At 41.4% G+C, this 25,749-nt stretch overlaps 2 protein-coding genes across 15 annotated transcripts in view; both read left to right on the forward strand.

The window, feature by feature from the left end:
• LOC114445680 (pleckstrin homology domain-containing family A member 5-like) overlaps nt 1-14,609 on the forward strand; it is a 210,827-nt gene extending 196,218 nt beyond the window's left edge. For all 14 annotated transcript variants that reach the window (XM_028420952.1, XM_028420784.1, XM_028420852.1 and 11 more), the window contains 8 exons: nt 1,018-1,153; nt 1,353-1,474; nt 3,764-3,955; nt 4,054-4,200; nt 4,438-4,557; nt 5,282-5,427; nt 5,506-5,678; nt 13,068-14,609. In XM_028420952.1, coding sequence (XP_028276753.1) covers nt 1,018-1,153; nt 1,353-1,474; nt 3,764-3,955; nt 4,054-4,200; nt 4,438-4,557; nt 5,282-5,427; nt 5,506-5,678; nt 13,068-13,102 — 1,071 coding nt within the window. In that variant the 3' untranslated portion in view covers nt 13,103-14,609. The remainder of the gene's footprint in view (nt 1-1,017; nt 1,154-1,352; nt 1,475-3,763; nt 3,956-4,053; nt 4,201-4,437; nt 4,558-5,281; nt 5,428-5,505; nt 5,679-13,067) is intronic.
• A 2,137-nt stretch (nt 14,610-16,746) lies between these two features.
• LOC114428714 (zinc finger protein aebp2-like) lies at nt 16,747-24,620 on the forward strand. The gene is made up of 8 exons (XM_028397372.1): nt 16,747-17,423; nt 21,266-21,497; nt 23,314-23,421; nt 23,512-23,698; nt 23,775-23,899; nt 23,990-24,057; nt 24,140-24,253; nt 24,329-24,620. The coding sequence occupies exons 1-8, from the start codon at nt 16,879-16,881 to the stop codon at nt 24,339-24,341; spliced, it is 1,392 nt and encodes a 463-aa protein (XP_028253173.1). The 5' UTR covers nt 16,747-16,878; the 3' UTR covers nt 24,342-24,620.
• Nucleotides 24,621-25,749: the final 1,129 nt, after the last annotated feature.

Here is a 25,749-nt window from a genome sequence, read left to right on the forward strand (position 1 = left end):
TTTTCCCCCACTTCAATCCATGCTCCATCGAGACATCCCAGCCACTCACCTACCATGTCTCATTCAGACCTGTCTTAGTCTGGCACATGGGGTTGTGGAATTTTATCATGTTGTTTTATCACCTGTTTTAAACCTTTTGTATACTCCTCTGCATGCATTAAATATCTGTACTTTTGGATGCTTTAAAAGGTTTAAAAAACAAGACTCTCTACACAGGAGTATTAGGGCAAATGTTTAAATATATAATAATAATATATATTTTAAAATATAAACTGTATATATATTACTTTCTTTTTTGAATTTTGAAGTCTCATCATCCAGAAATAACAGAAAAATTAAGAAAATAATAATTATTAGGTCAAAAAAGTCAGAATTTAAAAAAAAAAGTCAGGGATTCTTTGGAAATTTGTACATTTTGATCTATAATCAAAATTCTAGAAATTGTCTAGAAATCTTAGACAACATTTAAATTTTCGAGAAATACTCAAAATCCTAAAAAAAAGTCTACGGACAAAAAGTCTGATTTCTGACATTTTGCAAGAAAAGTCAGAATTCCTTTTTAACATCAGCCTTCATTCTTAAATCTGTAATTGTCAATAAAGCCAGGATGATTTTGCAAGAATGAAAAAATGTATACAGCATTCAAAAATATGTCAGATATTCCTAGAAAGTTTATGAATTATTGAGCTCAGATGGGAGATCTGCTGCTTTTTACTAAGCCAATACAATACAATACAATTCTGTTAAAACACCCTAGGTTCATATTTATCTTTCATGCGCACTGAATAAATTATTATTGCCAATGTAGACCTGATTTGATGAGACATTTTCACCTCTAAATGTCATAAAGCACCATGTGATTTCTAATTACCTTACATAACTAACATTTTCAACCAGCAGTTGAGGTTATAATTAAGAAAAGCTCACATTAGCTGGTAAATCAACAGCTAAAATGACTAAAACTACTGTACACGTGTACTGTGTGCATGCTCATCCTTCCCCCATTGCTCCCCGCAGCAAGCTCCGGATTATCGGCTGTACAAGAGTGAGCCCGAGCTGACCACCGTGAAGGAGGAAGTGGATGAGGCCAACGGTGAGGACAAGGACAAGGCAGAGAGCGCTGCTGAGAGCAAAGACACTTCAGCCTTGAAAGGTACTTTCAAAAGTTAAGGCTCTAAGGCAACTTTAGACTTCCCGAGTCCCTGATTTTTCTCATAGTTCTTGTCACATGTGCATAGTTAACATGGGCATAATATTTGGAACCATCCTTTGTGATGTGTTTCACACTTCTGCTATTGATTTCAATTGGACGTGACCAACTTCAGTGATATTGTCTCCATGTGTTTCCACAGCACCCCCTTACCCAGTGGGCATTGTCCCCCCAAGGACCAAATCTCCCATGAGCCCTCCCGAGTCCTCCACCATCGCCTCTTACGTGACCCTGAGGAAGACTAAGAAACCCGAATCCAGAACTGTGAGTTCCCCTTTTAGCATCGACAGGGAAGTTGCTGATATGAAATGAAGCGATTCCAGTTTAGCTAATGTGGCAGAAACAGTCCAAACAGTCCTCTTGACAGTGTTTTTTAAAACTAAATCCGCTTTTACAAGATGGCATTTCATTTGGCATCACTGTGTTTTCCATCCCCCTGCAGATTCACTGGCTTTCTACGCATCATGCTTTCATCAGAGTTTCTACAAATGAAGTAGCAATTACTGACAATTACTTAATGATTATGTAAAGAGCAAATCTTATACACATCTCCTTATTACTGTAAAATTAGGAGTCCGACCAGAGAAAGGAGGATATCCTAATTACTAAAAACTGACTAAATAACGAATGAATTGCAGCTTCTTACATGTTTACTTCAGTATTGGGCTTTTATTTTGACGGTAATGTCACAGGGCATAATTAAAAGTATGTAAATTGTGTATGAATATGGACATTCTTACAGTTCCCCAAAGGTAAGGCCAAAAATATTCAAATAGCCATTTTTTTTTGCGAAGGCCATAAGAAAAGCAAAGGGCCACATTTTTTTTATAAATAATAATATAAATTGGAAATCACTGGCACAGTATCTACCTTTATAAATATGCTGTTGTTACATTTTCATCATTGTAAGAGTCTTTTGCTGTCATTTGCTGCTTACTCCTGTGTCCTCTCTGTGTGTGTCCATGTCTACTTTGAGTGTGTGCTGGTTGTGCTGGCGCCATGGAGTTTCCGCACGCTTTACCGTACATTCCAGCATAGTCGCGCAGCATTTTTTAAAGCACAACCATGTCTCTCCAAAGAGTAGATGGGATGACGTTAACAATAATGCCATGCTCAACAGCTGACTTTTACTGCCTTTGTTTAGTATTGGATGCACGGTTGTGTGCGGGCTAGACAGGGCCACATTGAAGACACAAGCGAGCCGGGTCTGGCTCGCAGAATGCTCATTTTATTCTATAAGTTCATATTTGATTCGTTATTGTTGGCCTAAAAAGGAGGACGTAACATCATGATCAGCAGCCAAGCAATGAAAAAAAAATATGGGTGTGCTTGATGCAGAAGTAGGGTACTGATTAGGCAGAACTGTGACAATGCAGCTTTATCTCTCCACTTGTACTGCACACTCTGAGACCCCGTTTACACATACACGGGTATCTATAAAAGACTTTTCCCTTCACATTCGTTTTTGTATGTGAACTGACAAAAACTGAGTTTTCAGCAATCTGCATGTCAGTTTGTGCGACCTTTTTTTGTGTATTACAGCTGCCAGAGTAGGCTGTAGTCTAGTAATGGAAGCATTCAGGGTAGCGTTTGCATTTCTGTTGGTGTAAGCAGGTTTTATGTGTTTGCATTTGATACAGCTCCTCTTCCTGTGTAGAGGAGCAGAGACACGTTAGGTCTCCAGGTTCTTTGGAACAACTTCTGACACAAAGAGCCAGACTGCGTCGGCTTCTGATTGGCTCGCACGGCTTTCTCCTTCTTTCTACACTGCCACCCACAGGCTTGGCGTAGTTATGATGCCTCTGGGGAGCGTATTTATGCGGGTTAATGTAAACGGAAACTTTTTTGAAAGCGATGATGTGTGCACAATGTTCATTTGGATAATGGAGGGAAGGAAATATTCGTGTAAACGTAGCCTGACTTTGGCCCCAAGGTGGCGTCATTTACCAACATATCAGCCACCCTAAGCAAGATATCTTTGCCTCACTAATGTGCAACTAGGAGGAGGAGGCGAAACCACGTTGTCAATCTTCATATACAGTCAATATAAAGTTCACATATTTTTCTTTCTATGTTCTCCAATACTCATGTTTCTATTCTATATTCTATTCTATTCTATATACTTCTTATCTCTAAAATTGTACTGCATTAAGGTCAAATACAACAGAGCCTATGATTAGGTTGAACTCTGCACATAGGTGGAACTGTTTAAATCTAATGCAGCTGTCGCTCATGGCTGTCATGCCTACACACACCCACAGTGCTCCTACACCAGTATGAGCTGTACCCACAGATTTAAACACACACACACACACACACACACACTGTCTGCAGCACTCCATGAGATAGGATATGCAAGGAAAGATCTGATCCTCATCAGAAAGTCTGTCACTTCAGTTAATTCTTCCATAGAGATGTACAGTTGGGTATTTTCTGCAAACTGTTTTGGCCAACATTAAAGTAGTATAAAGAGTCCAAGAATGAACCTTTACCATACATGCAGTCATAGTTTAATCCCAGAAGAGGTGTAACACTGAGTTTCATCCTGTGCAGGATCGTCCCAGGAGTGCCATGGACCAAATAGGGTTTGGGGAGCGGGAGTTGGGCAGAACGAGGATGAGCGTGGAGGAGCAGCTGGAGAGAATCAGGAGAAACCAGGAGGCATCGTCGCTCCGTGAGAAAAGGAGGGAAACCCCATCCCGCTCACTGTCCTTCAGCAAAGACAACCCTTTTCTCATCCTGCAGGTGATGTCATGCGCACTTTTACAGGAAGTAAACTTTTTTCTGTTAGGTCTGTCAAACATTTTCAAATCTGGCAAACTGCTTTAACTGTGTGCGCGCAGAGTCGAGCCCAGGCTGAGGGGGCCTGCGCGGACCCCGTGGAACTGGAGGCAGCTCTGCAGCAGCTGAAGGTGGCTCACATGGAGCAGAGCAGGGTGGTTACTGAGGCTACAGGATCTCACACAGAGAGAGCACCGATGGCACCACAGGTTCACAGGAAACATCCGATTATACACGTTTATAGTGCAGTCATAGAGTGGCTATTTCATTTAAAACACATACACACTTTACTGCATTTTATTTTTTAATATGGTATGTAAAGACTGAGTTGAATAACCCTTATAATAAAGTATAAACTGCAATGTACATTATACCACCACCAGTGAGATGTAAAGTCCCCACTGCTCTGTTTTTTATGGTTGACTTGATTCTATTTCAATCCACAGGAGGTGCAGAGAGCGGAGGAGGTGAAAAACAGCAAGTGCGAGGAAGTGCAGCAGGACAGGGGCACAACCCTGCCGAGTGTGAAGGAGCTGCGGGCTCAGTCCAACAGCATAGACAGCGAGGTACAGTGGAGGAGACAGGTTTAGTTCCCTTTACGACTCATATAAAGTGACTTGACCATGTCTTCAGGGGACAAGAATTTATAGTTGTTTTCCAGTCACACTGGAAAGCAGAGAAACACTAGCTCGAATACAAGCAAGTGAACTCTTTGTCCTCAATGTCTTTGTCCCATGAGAAAAATGGACAACAGAAGGATTTGAGTGACTCTAATGAAGCTAAGTCAGAGCATGAATCCCATAGATATACGACTGTAACGTCACTAAGAGGTTAACGGTTATGCAATTAACCATTATTTGGCCAGTACATGGTATGTGCCTCAGCATTTGCAGTAATCAATGTGGAACCTGGCACTGTCACAAGTAAGCTAAAGACAAAACAAAACAAAAAAAAGCAGAGCCGCACTGGTCACAAATAGGTACAGCAGTTTCTGCAGGTGGAGGAGTATCAAAGGAATTCCACCACACTGCCTGTAATCCCAGTCCTGTCTGCCACACAGCAGCTTAATCTGCCTATTGTGTCTGGGTGTGTAATGTGGGACAATGACAATGGATTTGTAGGGGGATGTGAAGGAAGCCAGGGTTGGCTTTAAGGGGGGTTTTATCTCCTGGGCTCAGCCAGGAGTGGTGGCTTGGGGGTCTGGGCTGCTCTCCAATGGGCTGTAACCCAGAAGTTGAACACACCACACTCATTCCTCAGTCCAAGATTATTTATGTGTGTGTGTTTCAGCTGCGTGAAACCCAAAAGGTGGTGATTCTGGATCTGGCCACGAAGCCTCAGCATGTGGAGATTGTCAACTTTCAGCCATTCGAAGACGACGAAAGCAGAGAACAAGATCTGACCAGCTCACCCACACACACCACCACTGATAACAGGTCTAGTAAGCACATTTTATGGAAAAGTGAGGAACAAGACTTGGCGTAGGGTTTCTTAACCCCTTTTGCTAACTGTAGCTTCCAGACTCCAGAGCCGGAGACACCGAGTCCAGAGCCCAAAGACGAGGGGGAGGAGGAGGAGGATCGGGAGACTGATGTGATGCAGCCAAGAGAGGAGAAGAGCCTGGATGCATACAATCAGCTGATGGCGGACGACAAGAAACACAACAACAACAACAACGTGTTGGCTTGTATGTAAAAACTCTGCCTCAATTATCTATGCTGGGAAAATACAGGAAGTTAAGCCCATAACAATAATAATAATAATAATAATAATAATAATAATAATAATAATAATAATAATAATAATAATAATAATAATAATAATAATGGAGATGGGAGCTTGATATTTGGTCCACCCATTCCTGGAAAATGCGAGACCTGTCTGGTGAAGACAGTGTCCCTGCATGACTCACAACTGTGGGAGAGATAAATAAAAAATTGAGAGGGGAAAAAATGATCTGTATTTATTTATTATTATTTATGTATTTCATTTTACATGAAAAACACTTAATAATGATTGCAGACAAATTCCAGGACCACCACTATTGTTACTACTGCTTTAAATACTGTTGATAAAGGGAGAGGGGCTAGTAGTGGCGAGGACACACACCGTAGGCCGACGGCAGACATGACACCTGTGTGGTGTCTTTCTGTCCGAGCTGTAGCACTTGTTGGTATATCAGAGTCGGCAAGCCTTTTCCAATTTTTTCAATTTTGTCTGTAGATGCTAATAGATGGTTTCATTGTCTCAAAACTTGAATGTACACACACACACATACACTCCCTCAGTTTAATAATGGCCTGTTTGTGCACCTGTGTGGTATTTTGGTTGTCCAGCCCCCCGGAGCACACTGTGCACAGTGCGAGGCGAGGCAGGTGGAAACGTGGAGTGGAAAATGTGAGCTTAGAGAATAACCAGCAGCTCAAAAACCATACATGTTTCTTTTTTTTTCATTTATGTGCTGCCGCTTTATTTAAACTTCTTAAAAAAAACAAAAGTGCCAAAATCACATTAGATGGACATCCTGGAGTCCTCTTAACAAACCTAAATAAACCTAAATAAAAAAAAAACATAAAAAGCTTTATGTGTCTCAATTAAAAATTCTCCATTAATTAACCGTTTGCTTTAGTGAGATTCTGAAAAAAAAAATTTTTAAATAAAATCATCAATCAAATGCTGATTGTAGATGCCGAATAAAGATCTACAGCCTTGGCCTCTGTTTGCTGATAATAATAAAAAAATGGCACTTATTCAGGTTGAAGGGCTCCGCAGACAGCAATATGATCTCCTTAGAAAACCTATTTCTAATTCGTAATCAAGACATGATTTGATGTGCTTTCGAGATGGTTAAGACTACTGCTATGATGGGAGTAAACTGAATTTATTATTGCTACACATGTTTAACGCACCAGAATAATTTTTCCAAGTTTCAGGTTTATTTTTAATTCATAGTGCTCATTTAAGTTATCTGTTATTTTGTGATTTTGGTTATTGTGTTCCTGAGATCAGGTTCACGACACTATTGTTGCCTTAATTTTCAGGGGAAATGATATACGTGCTTGGCCCCTTTATTGATTTTTGTTTTTTAATGCCTGGATGAAGACGCGTTGTATCGCTTGCTAAGGGCATGTGGCAAATAAAGAATAGAAACTGAAGATGGGCGCATGTTTCTGCCCAGTTTAAGTGAGCTAGTTTCAGCCAGAGAAAAGCTGGTCATTGTGGAGAATCTTTGCTTTGTGCTATGTACATGAGTGTAGCCAAGTAAGCTCGGAAAGCTAACAGCCTCTAGCTCACCACTGCAGCAGTCAGGGGAGCCGCAGCAGAAAAGTACACTTGCCTTCTTCAAACTGTGAGTAAATCAAAGACTGAAGAAGCATGGACAGTGAGTGGGAATCGCTAATAGCAGAGGTGGAACGGAAGCTGTTGATTCTATAGCCCACTGATCTCAATGCTGTAAATAAAGAGTTAGGAATACAGCCCAGTGAGGATGTAAGATTATCTTCCAGATTGCTGAGGAGGCTTATTCTGAGTCACTTGGAAAGTGAAGAGATCACAGGCAGGGAGGATACAGGTTTGGCCGTGCTTTTAGCCACTAATGACTTTATTGACAACTTGAGAAACAGAGCTGGTGCACTGGCAAGCCAAGAAGACAGAGGCACATGCGCAGAGCACCCTCTGCTGGCGCAAAATAATATGATGGCCCCATCTGCTTCGTCACCACAGAAATCAAGCAGTGTAACAGGCTCAGAAAGTGAGTCTGCAACCATCAGAGACAGAGTGACCCTGCATCCAATGTACAGAAAAGACTTCAGGATTATTGGTCAGATTGGAGAATTAGGACAAAAGGACAAGCTAAATTTCACCAGCCTTGAAAGACAGATTAAACATGGACTGAAAAAGGGCTATGATGAAGGTGAGATTGTGGAAGCAATAATTCAGTGTATTTCCCCAGAAGTGAAATTGAAAAGTTATTTGGAAAGCAGGCAACAGCTGTCACTTACCTTGATAAGACAGGTCCTTAGAACTCACTTTATAGAGAAAGATGCCACTGAGTTGTATCATGCACTGACCCAAGCTATACAAATGCCAAAAGAGACCCCAGTGCAGTTTCTCAACCGCACCATGGACCTCGGGCAGAAAGTTCTGTTTGCATCTGAGAGAGCAAAAGAGGGACTGAAATACAACCCAGAACTCATGCAGACTCAGTTTTTGCAAACATTGTTAACAGGACTACAGGATGATGCTGTTCGTACAGATGTTAAGCCATCCCACTGCACAAGATGAAGTGTTGGAAAAAATGAGTACAGCCTACAGTGTGGAAATGGAGAGGAAAAATAAACTGTCATCTGTTACTAAACAATCGGTAAAAGTAGCCATGGTGCAGGAGGATGAGAGTAACAGAGGGGAACAGGCTGGTAATCCAAAGAAAAGCCAGAGCCACCCAGTTAAAACCAATCCAATAATAGAGAAGCTTGATGTGAGTAATAAAGTGATCTGTGAAGCTCTTCAGAATCTCACAACCCATGTTGCCGCTCTCACCCAAGTCAAGCTGAGCAGGGAGGAGGACAAGCCCCCTAAAACCAAACAGAATTACTCCAGTACTGTACGAAACCACAGAAAATGCCATGAGTGTTAAAGGTCAAATCCAACACACTGAACACTGGGCTGTGGGTTGCCGTAAAAGAAAGGTACATACAGCTGCCAGCACCTCTAAAATTGGAAGTGTCCAACTCAAGTCAGCAGAACTCTCCTGCTCTGCCACTGAGATTGCTGAGATTCGATCAGTGAAAGAACTCCTGGATGAAGGAATGTTAGACTTATCAGCTGCAAATGGGACACAGGTATCTTATGAGGGCTAGATAGGAGTGGAGTTTAGCCTGCCTGGGAATCAAGACAATGCATTGTCAGACCCTCCAGTATTGGCCTACCCTGATCTTGAGAAACCATTTGTGCTGCATGTCGATGCCTCTGAAGAAGGACTTGGGGCTGTTTTGTACCAACACCAAGGAGGAACACTGAGGGTGATAGGATATGGATCACAAACTCTCACCCCAGCGGAGAACAATTACAGACTCTATTCAGGGAAGTTGGAGTTCTTGGCACTGTGGTGGGCAGTTACTGAACGCTTCCGTGATTACCTGTTCCATGCCCCTCATTTTAGTGTTAACAATCCTGTGACATATATAATGAAAACTGCTAAACTGAACGCGGTGGGCCATTGCTGGGTTTCAGAGTTATCAGACTTCCGTTTCACTCTGAAATACAGACCAGGAACGGCCAATTGTGATGCTGACTTCTTGTCCCATCGACCAGCTATGGATAAAGTCATGGAAGAATGTAGTGTGTAATGAGGAGTGTAAGCCAGAGGACATCTTGGCAGTTGAGAAGGGACTTCAGGCCCAGAAGGAAGGTGATGCAGAATGGATTTCAGCTTTGACATGTAATGTGGATGCATTCTGAACTAAATCTCAAAGGTGGAGTCACAGTCCAACCTGTGCCAGTGGAGAGTATTCAAGCAGCCCAAAAGGAAGATGAGGTGGTAAACAGAGTAATCACTCTAAAGCAACACAATGGCCACTTGAAATACAAGGACAACATCAAAGAGCCAGCTGAAGTGAAATGCCTGCTAAGAGAGTGGCCCTGCCTTTATATAGATCAGGAGGGAGTCCTGTGGCGGAAGACAACATCGCAAACTCAGTTGGTGATCCCTGAGAAATTAAAGCCACTGATATACCAACAACTACATGAAGAAATGGGCCACCTGGGAGCTAACAGGATGCTATCACTTGCAAGAGAAAGATTCTTTTGGCCAAAAATGAAAGAGGAAGTGGAACATTACGTGACAAGTGTGCCGTTTAAAACAAAAGAAACCCAGCAGAATAACACGGACACCTCTACAGAGCATAAGCACGTCAGTACCTTTGCATCCCTTGCATCTTGAAAGGAGCAAAGGGGGTGTGGAATACATCTTAGTAATTGTTGATCACTTCACCAAGTTCGTGCAGGCCTATGCAACAGCAAACAAATCTGGTAATACAGCTGCATGCAAAATTTTTGATGACTTCATTCTGAGATTCGGTTTCCCGGCCAAAATCCAAAATCCACCAACCTTGGAAGAGACACAAAAACCTAACTGGAAAGACTATTTGAAGACTAATCTGCCAGGAGCTCAGAGAGTTCAAGTGAGGAAGAGTATGAATGGTGAGTGCCAAGACGGGGTCAGACTACCTCTCCTAACCCTAGATGCTCCTGTCTTTGAACCTGCTATATGCAGACCGTCTGAAACAGGAAATGAGGCTGAAGGGCTCATTCAAGAAGAGACATGTCAGCCACAGTATGAAAAGGACACAACTCAGGACAGAGGTCAAGCAGAGAAGGCAACATCTCCAGAGGAGGACGTGCAGGAGCAAGAAATGGATCAAAGCTCAGATCATGGGGCCCAAGGACCAGTCCCTCAGCTCTGTGAAGATGATGCAGTCTCAGCTGAGCATGACCAGCAACCTGAGAGGTTAAGATGTGCTTACAGTTTTTTCTGATTGCTTAAGCACATTTTTGTAACTATTGGCTATTTGTGCAAAACTCTACACACAAATAAAAAAACCTTACACCAAATCAGCAAAACATTGTAGGCCTCTTGCAAAAGCTAATACATCTTGCTTAACTCTTCAAGCCTTTGTAAAAATGGTATTTTTGTACCAAACAGTTAACACAAACCATCATATTACTAAGCACACAATGTGCCAACTACACACTGATGGTTTTAACTGAAAACACATCTTTCTCTGTGCACAAGGTCTGTCCATTTGAGGTCAAACTTTTGTCATAAATAGTTCTATAAACACAGGGATTCAAATTTCAAGTATGAATGTTTATTCACACACATCAAAACAAACACAAGAAAACATACGATTTCACTGAAAGACACACAGAGAGAGAAAATCAGTCTTGTTGTCTCTCTGGGTCCGGCCACAGAATTTCATCAACATCGCATGCAATGTCTTCTAGTCCAAGGCACCGGGGAAAATATCTCCTGGAGTGCCATATCCAGGCCTGACATGATGCCTGGTCCATATCCTCGCATGCCTCCTTCCAGATGCTGGATGTCTAGTAATTCTGTGGAGTAACAGTTTCAGTTTTACATGTACAGTATTGTTGTTTTTCTCATTAGAGTATGGTACACCTACAAAACAAAGTGTGAGGGAACTGTACTAACCCATTCTCATCAATATGTCCTTATGATGTGGATTAACTGAACCGACAGCATACTCTAGGGCAGTGGTCCCCAACCACCGGGCCGGGGACCGGTACCGGTCCGTGGGTCATTTGGTACCGGGCCGCACAGAAAGACTGAGCAAAACATATTATTCATTATCTGAGTCTGAAAGCTGTTTCATTTTATAAATCGATCAGATTCATCCGCCTGTGCCTTTAAGCACCTGCCCAGACGCTTGTCTCGGTCACGGGATATGGCCCCCAAAATTAAGCCCACAAGCAAGCAAAAATGAATAAAAAACAAACGTCTTTGGAGAGCTTCTTCGGAAAGGGGAAAAGGCCTGACAAGGAGACAGAAGAAGAGGAGCCTACCCCTTCAAAGAAAAAGAAACCTGCATTTAAAAGACGATATCAGGAGTCCTATTTAAAATACGGATTTATTGCAACAGGTGATTCTCACACACCAAGTCCGCTCTGAGTGATATGTGGCGACAGACTCGCAAATGAGGCAACGAAACCTTCAAAACTGCGAGACCGAGCACCCTGCACTAAAAGACAAGCCATGGAGTTTTTTGAAAGAAGAAAACATGAAGAAGGACAGAAGCAATTAATGACGGCCAAAACAAAATTACGGAGTGGACTGGACATAAGAAACACACTTCGGGTGTCATTGTCTCCCATTATCCCCAGATGGGACCGCCTCATTGCTGAGAAAGCTCAAAGGCTCCCACTAATTAAGCATGAGAGTAAGTTGTCTGTTTATGCACTTTTTTTTTATTTTTTTTATTTCTTTCTGTGCTGGTCCGTGAAAGTATTGTTTTACATGATGCCGGTCCATGGTGCAAAAAAGGTTGGGGACCGCTGCTCTAGGGGATACGTAGTAACACCACAGGTTGTAGTAGAATCAATTTGTGAAGTTGTTGTTTTTATATTGGTAGTTCTCCTAGTGGGTTTTATTTCTGTTCATGTGTTTCTTTTTTTTAATTTATTTATATGTGATTTACTTCTCCCGCCTCAATTGTTTTTACACCTGTGACTCACTACTCTCAACTGTTGCATTTAATCCCAATGCTGTGTGTTTTTATCTATCTATTTTGGGATTATAACAATTTATTTAATAACATTCACTAGGGATGTCCCGATCAGGTTTTTTTTGCCCTGGAGTCCAAGTCATTTGATTTTGAGTATCTGCCGATACTGAGTCCCAATCTGATACTTTTAGGGTTTTTTGCGATCATTTGTGCTATCTTAGCTTCAGCCTTCGCGCTTTCACAGTACATATGACTGTCAAACAATCAATTTTTTAATCCATAAAAATGTTACTAAAATTAATTGTACCTGTTATTGCTTGCATTTCTGTTGTTGTTTTCTGTTCTGCATATGCAAAACTCGATGTGTGTGTGTGTCCCAAGAGCGCTTGCCAATTGACCGCTCATCGCACTGCCCATTTCCACAGGTACAATGCTTCCACAAACTGCCTGAAGCGCATTGCCGCAGACTATAAATACTTCATCCATTCCAAAACTGGGAAATTTAGCAAAGGAAACGGCTCCTCCGAGTCTTGAACCCAGGACCTCTCGCACCCAAAGTGACAATCATACCCTTAGACTGCAAGCCAGAGAGTCATCCTGTACTGCAGATGCATTAAAATTTTTAATCAAATTAATCATTATGCTGGATTAATCCACGGAAACGTGAACGTTGACAGTTGCTGAGTCCATGTAGTGCATGGACTGTAATATAATATAATATAATATTTTCACATAATTAAATGTAGTTTTCTTGGCTAATAATTTTGGACTTAATGGGCTTCTGTAGAAGCAGTAAAAAAAAAACACTAACGTTCTTTTTCTGCTTTCTACAGCGCAGACGTTCACCCTGGTGAGCAGTGACACGTGAACGACGCGGGAGGGACCTTGACATCCATCCAGCCCTCTTTTGGCAACGTTCCTGTAGAGCCTCAAAATGTAGCCAGCCCTGCAACAGAGCATGCTCCCACGGCTTCCTGCATTTTTACAACACAACTACTTTGACACTACTGCTGTTACATGCCCGCATAGAGACTTGATGAGAGTGATGGCCCTTTGCTCTTACACACTGACCCCACACCTTTTAAAAACTGGCGGCCATCACATCCAGACAGAGAGAGAGAGAGCCAGATGTACTGTATCTGTAGCAACCTGTTAGATCTTTCCATATTGATGTGTCCTCAAACATGATCATATCAATCTGTGGAGTCCTATTCAGCCCAAAATAATTGTGAGATTGTGAAATGGTTTTGGTTTTTAATGCATATTTATCTTCAGTTAGGAATTATGTATAATCAACACTCAAAAACTTTATAAAAGTAAGCTTTTTGTCCACACACAAGCAAGGAACAGTGCTTTAGCCAATTAGCTCTGTTACACTTAGAATGACTAGCTGGCCTTATTCATAGCAATGCAGCATTGTAACAGCAAAGCTTCGTTTACATCAGATTGGTTGAAAAGTAGACTTGAACTGGGGGGTGGTGGGGGTATGACTTAATTCTGACTTAAAATTACGCATAATTATGGGCGTGTGACAGGCGGTTGCCATATCACAGTGCTAGTTTCCTGCATCTGCGATCACTAGCCCCCCTTAACTCCACTCGTGCTCCCCCTCTTTGTCTGTATTTGGAGTTTTGGCGGACTGTGCTGCTGCCAACATGACAGCGGTCAGAGCATCCCGGAGCCTCTCACATCAAATAAAAACTTTAACCATTTCACAGTCTTTATATGAACTTGCTTTGCGGTTAGGGTTGTGCTTTAAACACCATAGAACTCTACATGTATGTTGGCAAATTTATCAATATACAGAGTTTTTTTTTGTATACCTTACACAGTAAGATATATATACATATATATATATATACACACACACACAGTATATATATATATATATATATATATATATATATATATATATATATATATATGAGCACTAGAGAAGTCTCAACAGCAGATGGGCTAAGCACCAAAACTCAAAACACACATGCAGTGCTTTACTTTTAACCCCAAAGTGACCGCCGATGCTCTTTTTTTTAAACCTGCTCTTATTTTCACATCCATGGATATATAAATATATATATAAAACGTTATACATTATATATATGAACATAAAGCAGATTTTTACTTCAACAAGGTGCCACTTCATGCTGCTGCTGCCCCTTCTTTTTTACTGAAGTTGTGACTATTTATGTTGAGCAAAAGCCTTGATTTTTAAATGTTGGATGATGCCCGCAAGAGTATGTTGAATGCTTTGGGGGGGGGGGTTATGAATCTGTCCCAGGTTTTGTGAAGAATCGCAGGGAGAAAGAATAGCACACGTGTACGAAGCAATAAAAAGTAAAGGATGTATGGAACTTCCGGGACGATTAAAAGAAATTTTAAAAAAAGCAGAGAGAGACATGTATAAACTGTATTTAAAAATAGATAAATAAATACAAATAAAACTAAATACCATAATTTATGTACACAGAGAAGAAGAAGAAGAAGAGTGAAATATTATAACTATAAGAGGTTATTATTATTAATATTATTAAAATCAATATGCAAAACGTTCATACCCCATCTGTTTTATATCATGTGAAATAAATGTTGATGTTCTTAAAAACTTGTGCATTGTAGGTTCCCTATTTTTTTTCCAGTTCATTATTTGGAACTAATATTAGCACTGAGTTGATGATGTGGCCACAAATTAGTATTATTATTATCTGTAGTTAGTGTTATTATAAGAATTCGTGGACAGGGGTGCATGGGAGCAGGCTGCCCGGCCAGGACGCACCCTCCCCGGACTGCAGGGAGCAACGAGTGTCCCTGTCTGGGGAATGTGGTGGAGCACTGGGGAGCTCCAGGAGTGCAAGGGGAGCGGGGTGCCCAGCCAGTAAAGCACTCTCCCTGGGTACAACCCTAACCGCAAAGCAAGTTCATATAAAGACTGTGAAATGGTTAAAGTTTTTATTTTATATATATATATATTGCTGCTGTCCCTGCTACCCAGGGAGAGTGCTTTACTGGCTGGGCACCCCGCTCCCCTTGCACTATATATATATCTATCTATCTATCTATATATATATATATATATACATATATATATATAACAACAACAATGTTGGTACAAGTGAGATTTCATAGCAGTCTCTTTGACCTTGTGGTTAAAAAAAAACTGGATTAGAGCATCACTACCTCATACCAGAAACTATAGAATTTAATGTGAACTCACCATTATAGCCTTGACAGTTGTGATAGTGGTTGCCAGTCAAGTCTAAAAAGAGGACAAACAAATGAAAAATATGAAGATAAAACGTGGATAAATAATCTTGCATTCAATGAATGCCACAGCATCATGACTTCAGGTCCACCTACAACATCTCATATGTTTTAGTGTTTATCATTGCAGTTAAAGTTGCAGAACATCATGATGCGATCAAAAAATACTATAAGCAAGTGATGACAAATCATGACAAATGCAAAAAGTAGATAGGCTTAAGCTCATCTAGTTCTGCAGTTGGCAGTTAGCTGCTCACTAACCTAACTACAGTAGTTGAAAAAAAAAACAATAGTATAGCTGTCTAAGATTAAGATTACGAAAACCTTTATTTGTCCCACAATGAGGAAATTGCGTTATTGCATCTGCACAGATACAGAGCACAAAAAAATTGATAAGATAAAAACTATATACATTATAAAATAAACTACAAATAAAATATACAATAGAGTTAGGGTAACTGCTAGATGCTAAACTGTCTCACGGGCCAGAAAGGGTGCAGTCCATAGCTAATTATTTATTCGATGTATGCTAACTTTATTAGATAACAGTAAAACAAGTCTCAAGTATAATGGGATTGTTGGAGCTTTTGTTATTATTATTTGAGTCTTCTGCACAGCATGGCTTCTACTATGTACATAAAAAGAGCTGTAGTTTAACACAAGATATTATTGGTACAATCGTGGTTGCTAAAACTGCTTAAAAAGAGCCGTAATGCCTCTACGGGACGCACAAATAGCTGAGAGAAAAACGTGCCTTTTCAGCACTTTTGGAGTTGGATCATTTTTCTGTTTGTCGGAACACGTGGAGCTGAGAGGCCACAATGCAAAAGATGGTCTGTCTGCGACGATGACTCACTCGTTTAAAGAAAAAATGTCGGAAATGCTCTTACAAACTGCACTCATCTGGAAAAGGAAATAAGCCTTTTCTTTAATCAACTTTAACTGAGGATTAAATCAATGCTAATTACCTACATTGTATCAGTAAATTTATCACATTTATAAGATATATAAAGATGAATGTTTGTTTACATGTGCAGTTTTACTACTCTATACATTAATTCTATGTACTTCTTTTTAACATTAAAAGTAATATTTCAAATAATTGATAGTATAAAAATAAGAGCGTAGAAAGAAAAAAATCGGATTTCTTTGTGTTGCTTTACACATTACAGTAGCCTGTTAGTGTTTTTTTTAGGACCGAGAGAGACTCTTTCCGAATACACCATCTTTGGCCATGCGGAGCCCCGACGTCATGCAAACCCCCTGCTGTGCTTTACGCTTGAAGCGGAGTGTGAGTGGAAGAAGAAGACGAAGACGACGAAGGGCAGCCTGAGGGCAACTTTCAGAGTAGAATATCTCGAAATTTGCAATCCGTACCGTTCGGAAATGGCTCAAATAACAAGCGAAGGGGCAGAGCAAGATTCTCAGTCGACGTCGAAAGAAAACGGCACCGGTGAAACTGCAGAAACCGGCATGGAAGTACAGGCCGTGCCGGACCCCAAACAGGAACCGGGCGACAATAACGAGAGCCGAGCAGGAATGGACGTGAAGAGTTGTGTTGCGGTGGAGGAGCGGGAGCAGCAGCACGGGGACGACCTGTACCAAGTTAACGAAGCCGATAAAGAAACCGCTTCACCGAGTAAAAAGGTGGGCAACAGCAACGAAGGCGGGGAAACCGGCGTTAAACTCTCCGAACCGGGGAAAAGTCCCGTACAGGGGAGTTTGGCAAGTAGCAGCACTGATTCCGCACAAGAGGGCTCCCGGGTGTTGAAAGAAGAACAAAGAGAGGGGGAGAACGTGTCCTCCTCGCCGCCTACAGAGCACACAAAGACCGCGGAGAAAACCGAGCAGGGCACCAAGAGACTACTGGCCAGCGTGGAACTGACCTCTTCGGATGGAGAGCCGCTCAGTCGGATGGATTCAGAGGACAGGTCGGTTTGAGTTAATAGCCGTATGAAAGCGTATGAAATGGCCTTACAGTGATTTATAGAGCACGCGACATGCTGATGGGTCACAACACGGAGTCCATTATATTCACAGTTTTAAAGTGTTAGCCAAAGTTGTTTGTTCACAAGTTAAAAGTGTTCGCTTCCGCTGTGTAATGTAGTTCTACAACATTTCTAGACGATGCGCGTGTTTAGGTTAGCTACCAAAAGCCCAATTGCCTTTAGTCACACAAATGTATTAACTTTAAACTATTAAAAAAAAATCAGGAACTTATTTTAAACTTAAATGTTGATACTCACAATAGAAATGTGGCTGCATTAGCAGCACATGTAGCAGAGGTAGTAGCATTGTTGTTGCACATTAAGGAGTTCCCTTTTTAAAAATGAATAATGTGATATAACTCGCAACCAAACCGACTACTTTATGTTCTGCTTTGTTATATGCACCTCTTTTTAAATCAGATAATATAAGAAAAAAAGGAGCGTGCAGATAATCAGAAAAAAACAAATGTCAGTCTCTTCTGTTGATGTTTAAGAGCAGATGTATTTCCATGTGCTTCAAAGCAAAAACAAAAAATAATTCTGCAGTTGTTTCCTTGTAAACACGCGTTCCAGCTGTGTAATAATGGATATTTTAGGAGGAAGCAGCTGCAGGAAGTCTTTGAGTGTCTTCACTAATGGCAGCCCTGATGATTTCCATAGTTTTTTATTATTATTACCTTAGTTGGCAGATCATCTGCTTTGGACACCATGTGATTATTGTTGACTTGAAGCTTTTGTCATCAGTAGGAAACAGTACATTCTATAAACACACACATATCAGGTGACACACATTAAACATAAAAACAATCTCAACTATTGGTAATTAGAGGCATGGCTATCACATCTTAATACGTTCACCATTAACAATAAATAGTCAGCACATGCTAAAAGGATGTAAGGTGAGTGCCCTTTTAAAGACTAAACATATTTTGGGGAAGTTATAGCTGTATTTTGAATTTGGTATGAAGTGTTATTTTTGGAGAATTTCTAATTGAGGCGTGGCTACAAAGATGTGATTAAAAGCCTAGATTTTGTCCGTTTTGGGTGCATTCAGAGACCATGGGAAGTTCTGACAAACCTGGATGTGTCTTATGGTTTCTTTAACAATAAAAGGTTTGAAAAAATTGTCAAAATGTCTTGCACTCCATGATCCTGTTCACACTAGGGAAATAAATCCGGCTGGAGTGGGATTCGGGCCGTATCCGGATATATCCAGATTAATTTTAATCCACCTCTCGGAGATGGATCTAGCCGGATTGGCTTACATCTGGCTCAGGTCTGAACGCAAATGCGGTGTGTGTGTGTACAGTGTCCGGGTCGCGTACAAAAGCCATGTGTAAACAACCGTTGAACTATGACAGCTTTGCCCTGAGTTTATTTTCAACATGGCTACAAAGAAATAAGCTGCTTTTTGAACTGAAAAAAAAACAAAACAAAACAACGAGCGACATGAAAAACGTACTACAAATGCACGCGCACAGTCCTACTGCGGCCTGAACAGACCCTGTATGTGACGAGGTGCCACCTAGCGGGTTAGAGGACAACAAACAAGCTGGATTGTGCACGGACACACGTAGGTCTGTGTGTATTCAGCTATATAAGGCTATCTGGATTCAATCCTACTCTAGCTGGATTTGACTTTCTCCAGTGTGAAAGGGCCCAAATGCACCATTTGGTGTGGGGGAAGTGCAGTCCAGGTTTTTGTGCCTCGAGGATGGACAGTTTTTTTAACAACATTGTATTGGCCAACTTCTCACCTCGCTTGAATGTATTATTGTAGGAGGCTATGAGTTGGTGTCAGCTTCAGGTGATGCATCAGTATTAACTGAAATTGTTTGTCTGCTGCCCCCATTTTTCTGCCTTTCATTCTGATCTCTGAAGAGTCGATGATTCATTAGAAAGTGAACTTCCCCTCCTGACTTAAGTGACAGATTGAAACTGTGTGAATTAGTCAACAGAGCTGTGATGCTCTGCTGAAGCTTGGCCAGAACTCTGCAGAAATAGCAGCTCTGCCAACAGGGTGAAGATGACTAAACTAGCAATCTGTTGTGAAACCTGCGCACACCTACATTGCTGCAGATTAGATACTGTACGAATAACGGGGCGGCAGCTCTATCGAGGCTGTTGATCGTCCTTTGATGACTGAAAATGTAATTTTCCAAACAGGTTTGTCTCCTCCAGTTTTTGGAAATGCTATGGTTTTGGAAAATTGACTTCATCAGCCCCTGCTGCTCATCTTTGCTTTGATTACTATCAAATTACTATTACTACTTATGGACTGACGATATATATAGATATCCATTTTAATATAATCACTGTTTCATCTTGCTTGTCATGTTTGCTCTGTACTGTATCATGTTCGCTGCATGTTTGCTTCTCTCTCTCTCTCTCTCTCTCTCTCTCCCTCCCTCTTCTTCTCCTCCTCTACCCGGCCGACTAGCAGCAGGACTGGTTCCTCCTTAAGTAGACGGGTCCTGTTCAAGGTTTCTTCCTCTTAAAGGGAGTTTTTCCTTGCCACAGTGCTTTTAAGGGGGTTCAGGCTCTGGGTTTCATGCTTTGAGTTTCTGTGAAGCGCTTTGAGGCCATTTCTGATTGTAAAATGTGCTATATAAATAAAACTGAATTGAATTGAATTAACCCTGACGTGACATGTGAAGCTTTAATCAGAGCGAGAGAGAGAGAGAGACGCTATTGGTTATTTGCTTTTATTGAATGCAAACGTTGTCAGAGACTGTAGGAGCTATGAGTTTACACTTCTATAGGTAACAAGATTATCAAAACATTATTATTTTCTATAGTTTAAAGTCCTGGGGCTGTATTCACAAAGGTTCTTAGCGCTAAGAGTTTCCCTTAGTGGTGCAATTCTAAGAACATTCTTAGAATTATGAATTTCCCCTTATAATTAAGACTAAATCCTAGTCCTGCCTGAACTCAAAACCGTGATTAATTGACACTTTGTCCTCGATCATCGGTTATTATGCCGGCACGACCCCACGACCTGTCGCTCCCAAGCCACTGACAATCCCGCTGCGCCACAAAACACGCAATTAATCACCACATGTTGCATTGCAACGGTTACTGGGCATAAATGTCGGTTTTGATATATTTTCGGTTAATTGCCCAGCCCTAGATGATTGCATAAAAAACATGCAATCACACAACCAACAGTTAAATTTGTTAGCAACTAATCTGTTGACTACAAATTCCATCTTTCCATCTCCAGGTTCCTGGTCTAAACTAGTCTAATGGTCACATCCAGACATGTAAAAAGTGTGTGTGTGTGTGTGTGTACTCAACCATTCTATTCAAATTCATATCTCACCCCTCTTCTCCTCTCAGCTTTCCACTGAAGCATATCTAACCTCTCTCATAATAACCCAACCAAGAGATACTGGTAGAAATTGGAGTTCTGTAGCTTTTGCCCTTCTCTCCTCGTCTTCATCATTTAATGGAGAACCGTGTCCCCTGCTTCACACACACACAGGCTCCAGCTGTAATCGAAATAGCACCACATTACATGTTATTGCTCCTAAATAGTGTATTTTACACACTGTCCTAGATTATATTTGCATTTTTTAGACAGACCTTCTAACTGTCAGATGTTTCATATTTAAATCACCTGCTCTCTCTTTGACACCTGGGATGTGTGGCTGCTGCCACGGTGTCTCAAATGACTTGTAATATTTTCAAGGGTTTTAAATCTTTACAGATATTGCTGTTTCTTTTTGTTGTTGTTATTATTCTACCCTAAATCGCATGTTTAATGTGCGTCTTATGTGTTGCAGTATCGGCTCCACCCTGATGGACATAGAGAGCACAGCCTCCAGTGGTCGATCCACCCCAGCCATGCTCAATGGCCACAGCGGGAATGCAGTGGTGGGAAATGGCTCTGTGCCGGCTGGGGGGAAGTCTCTGAGCTACATCTGCTGCTGGGATCACTGCCAGCTGCATTTCCCCAGCAGCCCAGACCTAGCAGAGCACATCAGAGCCACACATGTAGATGGACAGAGAGGAGGGGTAAGTCTGTAAAGGACAGGGTCATTTAAGACAGGTGGAAACAACCTAGTGGCATCAAATAACAATAGAACAACAGGTGTTGCTGCTTAAAAACAGTAAGAGGTAGGGTGAGCAAAACATCAGGTTTAATATGAGATCAAAATGGTGGGGAAACTTCAGCAACATGTATTCTTAATTTGATTTGAATATTAGACTGTAATTAGTGAAATACTGTAATGAATAACACATGTTTAGTGATCTTCACTCATTAAGTATACTTTAAAATGTCAATCTGAGAGGCATTTTTAACAACAATATATTCTACATGTAACCCTCTGGACCAGGTCCGGGGTGTAGCAGTGATGTGCATGATTTTTTGTTTTTTTTATCTTATGTTCACATGCACATGCGGCAAATGTCATATCCTAGTTTCAGTAACCTAGATGTGCTACCAAGAGCCCATTTCATAAGGCAGGCTTAGTAGAATGTTCAGCCTGAAATGAAGGGGTTACAGTTTCAGAAAGGGAGGTAAGTCAAAGCTGAGAAAAAGGGAGATGAGTCAGGGGAGACAGGGGTGAGCTGGTTACCATGGTAAATAAGTCTGTGAACATAACCTAGTCATTCCTACCTACATTCTTTTGTAGGGAGTCAGGACCAGATTTGTTTTTTCCACTTCATAACAAAGAATAAAGCAAGCAAGAATAAAGCAATTACAAAATTTATTTAAAATTAAATTTAAAATTTATTTAGCACATTCAAACAATGCACAATATAAAATGAAAAAACTTAGCATTGACCCCTCATGTGTACATTATTTGTACATTTTAATATAATGTAGGACAAGTGCATAAATAGACATTTTTGCCAATTTAAAAAATGTCTAGCAGAAAAATAAAACTGATATCACATATCACAAATCGCATATAGTAAATCAGAACAGAATAGCCTGTCTATGATTTTTTTGAGGCACCCTACTGCAGGATCTCACTGAACACATCAGACAGCGAGGGCACGCTGTACGCTTCCCCATCTCTAAGTGGGTTCTACGCATCTATGCGGCCTGGATCATGTCTCGTGCGCTGCTTTATTCCCACAAGTATGATCTTTATAGAGGTCATAGAGGATCTCAGGAGTAGATCTCAGTGAAAAGTGTGCTGATGTACTAAGAGTGTACTTTTCAGTGTTTTCACTCCGCGGTCCATCTCAACCTCTTTGTTTAGAAGAAGCTTTAGTGCTTTTAAAAGGAAAACGTATGCTGTAGATGCATCAGAGGAGCGGATCTCTTCAGTTAGCTGCTAAAATGGAGCAAGAAAAGACACCTCAGACATGCTGGAGCGTCCTGACAAGACGGTGCTGGTCACGTCATCACTACATTTCGGCCGAGTTGTTTCGGTGAAAAAAGTGTTTCGGTCGCCGAAAATTCGGTGCATCCCTAGTTATTAGCATCATGGATGCAAATGTGATTGTGAGTGCAGCTCACTGTGAGCAACTGAGAGCAGCATCATCAATCTCCTGCAACCCTGTGCAATTTGAAGAAAATGGATGAATCATGTACGTTTTCAGTCACCGTAATTCAAAATCCATAAAGAAAGTCTATGATCAAACTAATCAAAAGTGATTATTGTTAAACATTTACAGAATTGGGTATGAGACAATCCTCATTATGGCACTTCCTCTTCCCTCAACCTGTCGTTTTTACATATACTGGGGACCTTGATAATATTGTGTTCCACAGTGTGAGAGAGACACCATGCTGTGTAAAATGTCATCCATTTCAGTGTCTTTGAAAACATTTCCACTCTTACTATGTGCCTGACCGTTTCTGTGTGCCACACAGGTGTTTGTGTGTCTGTGGAAAAGCTGCAAGGTGTACAACACTCCATCCACTAGTCAGAGCTGGCTGCAGAGACACATGCTGACCCACAGCGGTGACAAACCCTTCAAAGTAAGTGCGTGCACACAGAACATAGAACACTCCATTCACAGTGTGCTTTGTAGCTAACAAACATGGTTGATGTGTTATGTGTTCCAACAGTGCGTGGTTGGGGGCTGCAATGCCACATTCGCCTCACAGGGGGGGCTAGCGCGTCACGTTCCCACTCATTTCAGCTCCCAAAGTTCATCCAAAGTATCCAGCCAGGGGAAAATGAAGGAGGAGTCACCATCTAAGGCCGGCCTCAACAAGAGGAGGAAACTCAAGAATAAATACAGGCGCTCGCTCCGTATGTGTCTCACACACACACACACACACACACTTTATTTTGCACATGCTCTTATCAGTCAATTATCTTCTTCCAGCTCGACCTCATGACTTCTTCGACGCTCAGACCATGGACGCCATCCGCCACCGAGCCATCTGCCTCAACCTGGCAACACACATCGAGAGCCTGGGCAACGGACACAGCGTGGTCTTCCACAGCACGGTGGGCTCTCACACAGACACACACACAGAGGTAGTCATTTATCACTGCATGTATGATCTCATGTTCTCCTGCATGTGTGTGTGTGCTCAGGTAATAGCAAGGAGGAAAGAGGACTCGGGGAAGGTGAAGGTCTTGCTACACTGGACACCTGAAGACATGTGAGTCCTACAGACGTAGCATTTAACAAAGAAGGGAAGCAAAAATGAGACACAGGCATAAACATGTTTTTGAATGTGTCAGACTGCCGGACGTGTGGGTGAACGAGAGCGACAGACTGCAGCAGAAAACCAAGGTGGTTCATCTGTCCAAGCTGCCAACTGACACAGCTGTACTCCTGGACCCCAACATCTATAGGTGTGTGTGCGCTAGAAGCTCTCTATGGAAGCTGAGAAAAGGCAAATGGTTAATCATCTCTTTTCTCTCCTACAGGATGTTCTTTTGACCTCCACACAGCAAACACCACTGTCAAATCCTGCTAATCCACAAGGGCCAGACGTCCCTGTGTTCCTCTCCCTCCCAGAGGATGCTTGTGCTTGAGTGTTTGTCGTGGCTATCCGAGGCCTCTCAGTGTTTTCTCCATTAGAGTTTACTGAGAATGTCGCTCAACACAAATAGACTAAAAAAATACTGACAGCTGTTAATGTAGAATATAGAGAAGCGGTCTGTGTAAATACTTGAGATTTGTAATATATTTTTATACTTGGAATTTTTTTTTACTGTACTGTAGATAGATGTAGATAGATTTTTTTAAATAGATGTTTTAAGAACCAATACTATTGATGTGTGCAGATTGCTCTGGTTTGATGTCATTAAACTTTTCTAACATCTACCTGCTCTGAAGTCTTTGAAGACATTGAGAACACATCAGCTGCATCAGACATCAGCGGAAAAAATCAGGAAGATGATCCAAAAATATACAAAGGGAAAATGTATCATATGTAATGGGTCCTGACAGCAGAGGGCGCTGTGCTGCTGCGAAAGAGAGGCCCAATATGGTGAAGTGGATTGTCCCAATGTTAACGGCAACGATTGCTAAAAAAGGGTTAGTGCTGGAGGTGCACACATGTTTTTTTTTTTATTGAAACCTGAAACTCCTCCATATCATTATTTAAGGATGGGTTGAAATGTGTCAGCACATATTTTTGAGCAGGGCCTGGTCTAATGTGGACTCAATGTGGGAAACATTAAAATCTTTTATTGAGTTTATAAACTCAATAAATAAGAATAATATATAAGAATTTAAGAGAACACAGCTGTAAACAATAGTGGTTTTAGGCTTGACTTGATTGAAGTGACTGTTTGAGCAGACCTCAAGTACTCAGGAAGTTTGTTCCACAGGTGAGGGGCAGAATAACTTGAGTCACTTTGTTTGGACCTGAGCCTGGGTACACACAGTACGCCTGTCCCTGATGTTTGTATACAAAATATTGCACAGAACAAGAGCTTGGTCTTGAAGGTAGGGTAGGAGATTTTGAAAACTCAGTGAGAGTCAGCCAGATTATGAAAGTAAACACACGCCCCTTTCTCTCAAATTCACCCCGAAGCCACGCCTCCCAACCAGTCTGTGACTTCGGCTATCATGCACGTACCTCTGGTGCGCGCAGAGCAGGAAGAGAGCAGCCAACCCTAGGCACAGGGGCGCCTCGTAGGATTGGCTGATGTTTTTAGCGTTTTATAGCTTCCACAGATGATTAATATTCTTCGTTTTAAAGCGAAACTGCCTAACTAATCGATTGCTATCGGATTGTAAAGAGAAGTTACACTAATTTAACAAAAAGTGCATCAGAATGAAATCTCCTACCCTACCTTTAAGGATAATACACTGCTCAAAAAAATAAAGGGAACACTTC

This window comes from Parambassis ranga, chromosome 2, assembly GCF_900634625.1.
Source record: "Parambassis ranga chromosome 2, fParRan2.1, whole genome shotgun sequence".
Classification (NCBI taxonomy): domain Eukaryota; kingdom Metazoa; phylum Chordata; class Actinopteri; family Ambassidae; genus Parambassis; species Parambassis ranga.

What these genes read in the sequence shown, in the direction of transcription:
- LOC114428714 (XM_028397372.1), top strand. Translation starts at nt 16,879, where the DNA reads ATGGCTCAAATAACAAGCGAAGGGGCAGAGCAAGATTCTCAGTCGACG. An exon ending in CGGATGGATTCAGAGGACAG is followed by an intron (nt 17,424 to 21,265) that starts GTCGGTTTGAGT and finishes TATGTGTTGCAG; the next exon opens with TATCGGCTCCACCCTGATGG. An exon ending in TAAATACAGGCGCTCGCTCC is followed by an intron (nt 23,699 to 23,774) that starts GTATGTGTCTCA and finishes ATCTTCTTCCAG; the next exon opens with CTCGACCTCATGACTTCTTC.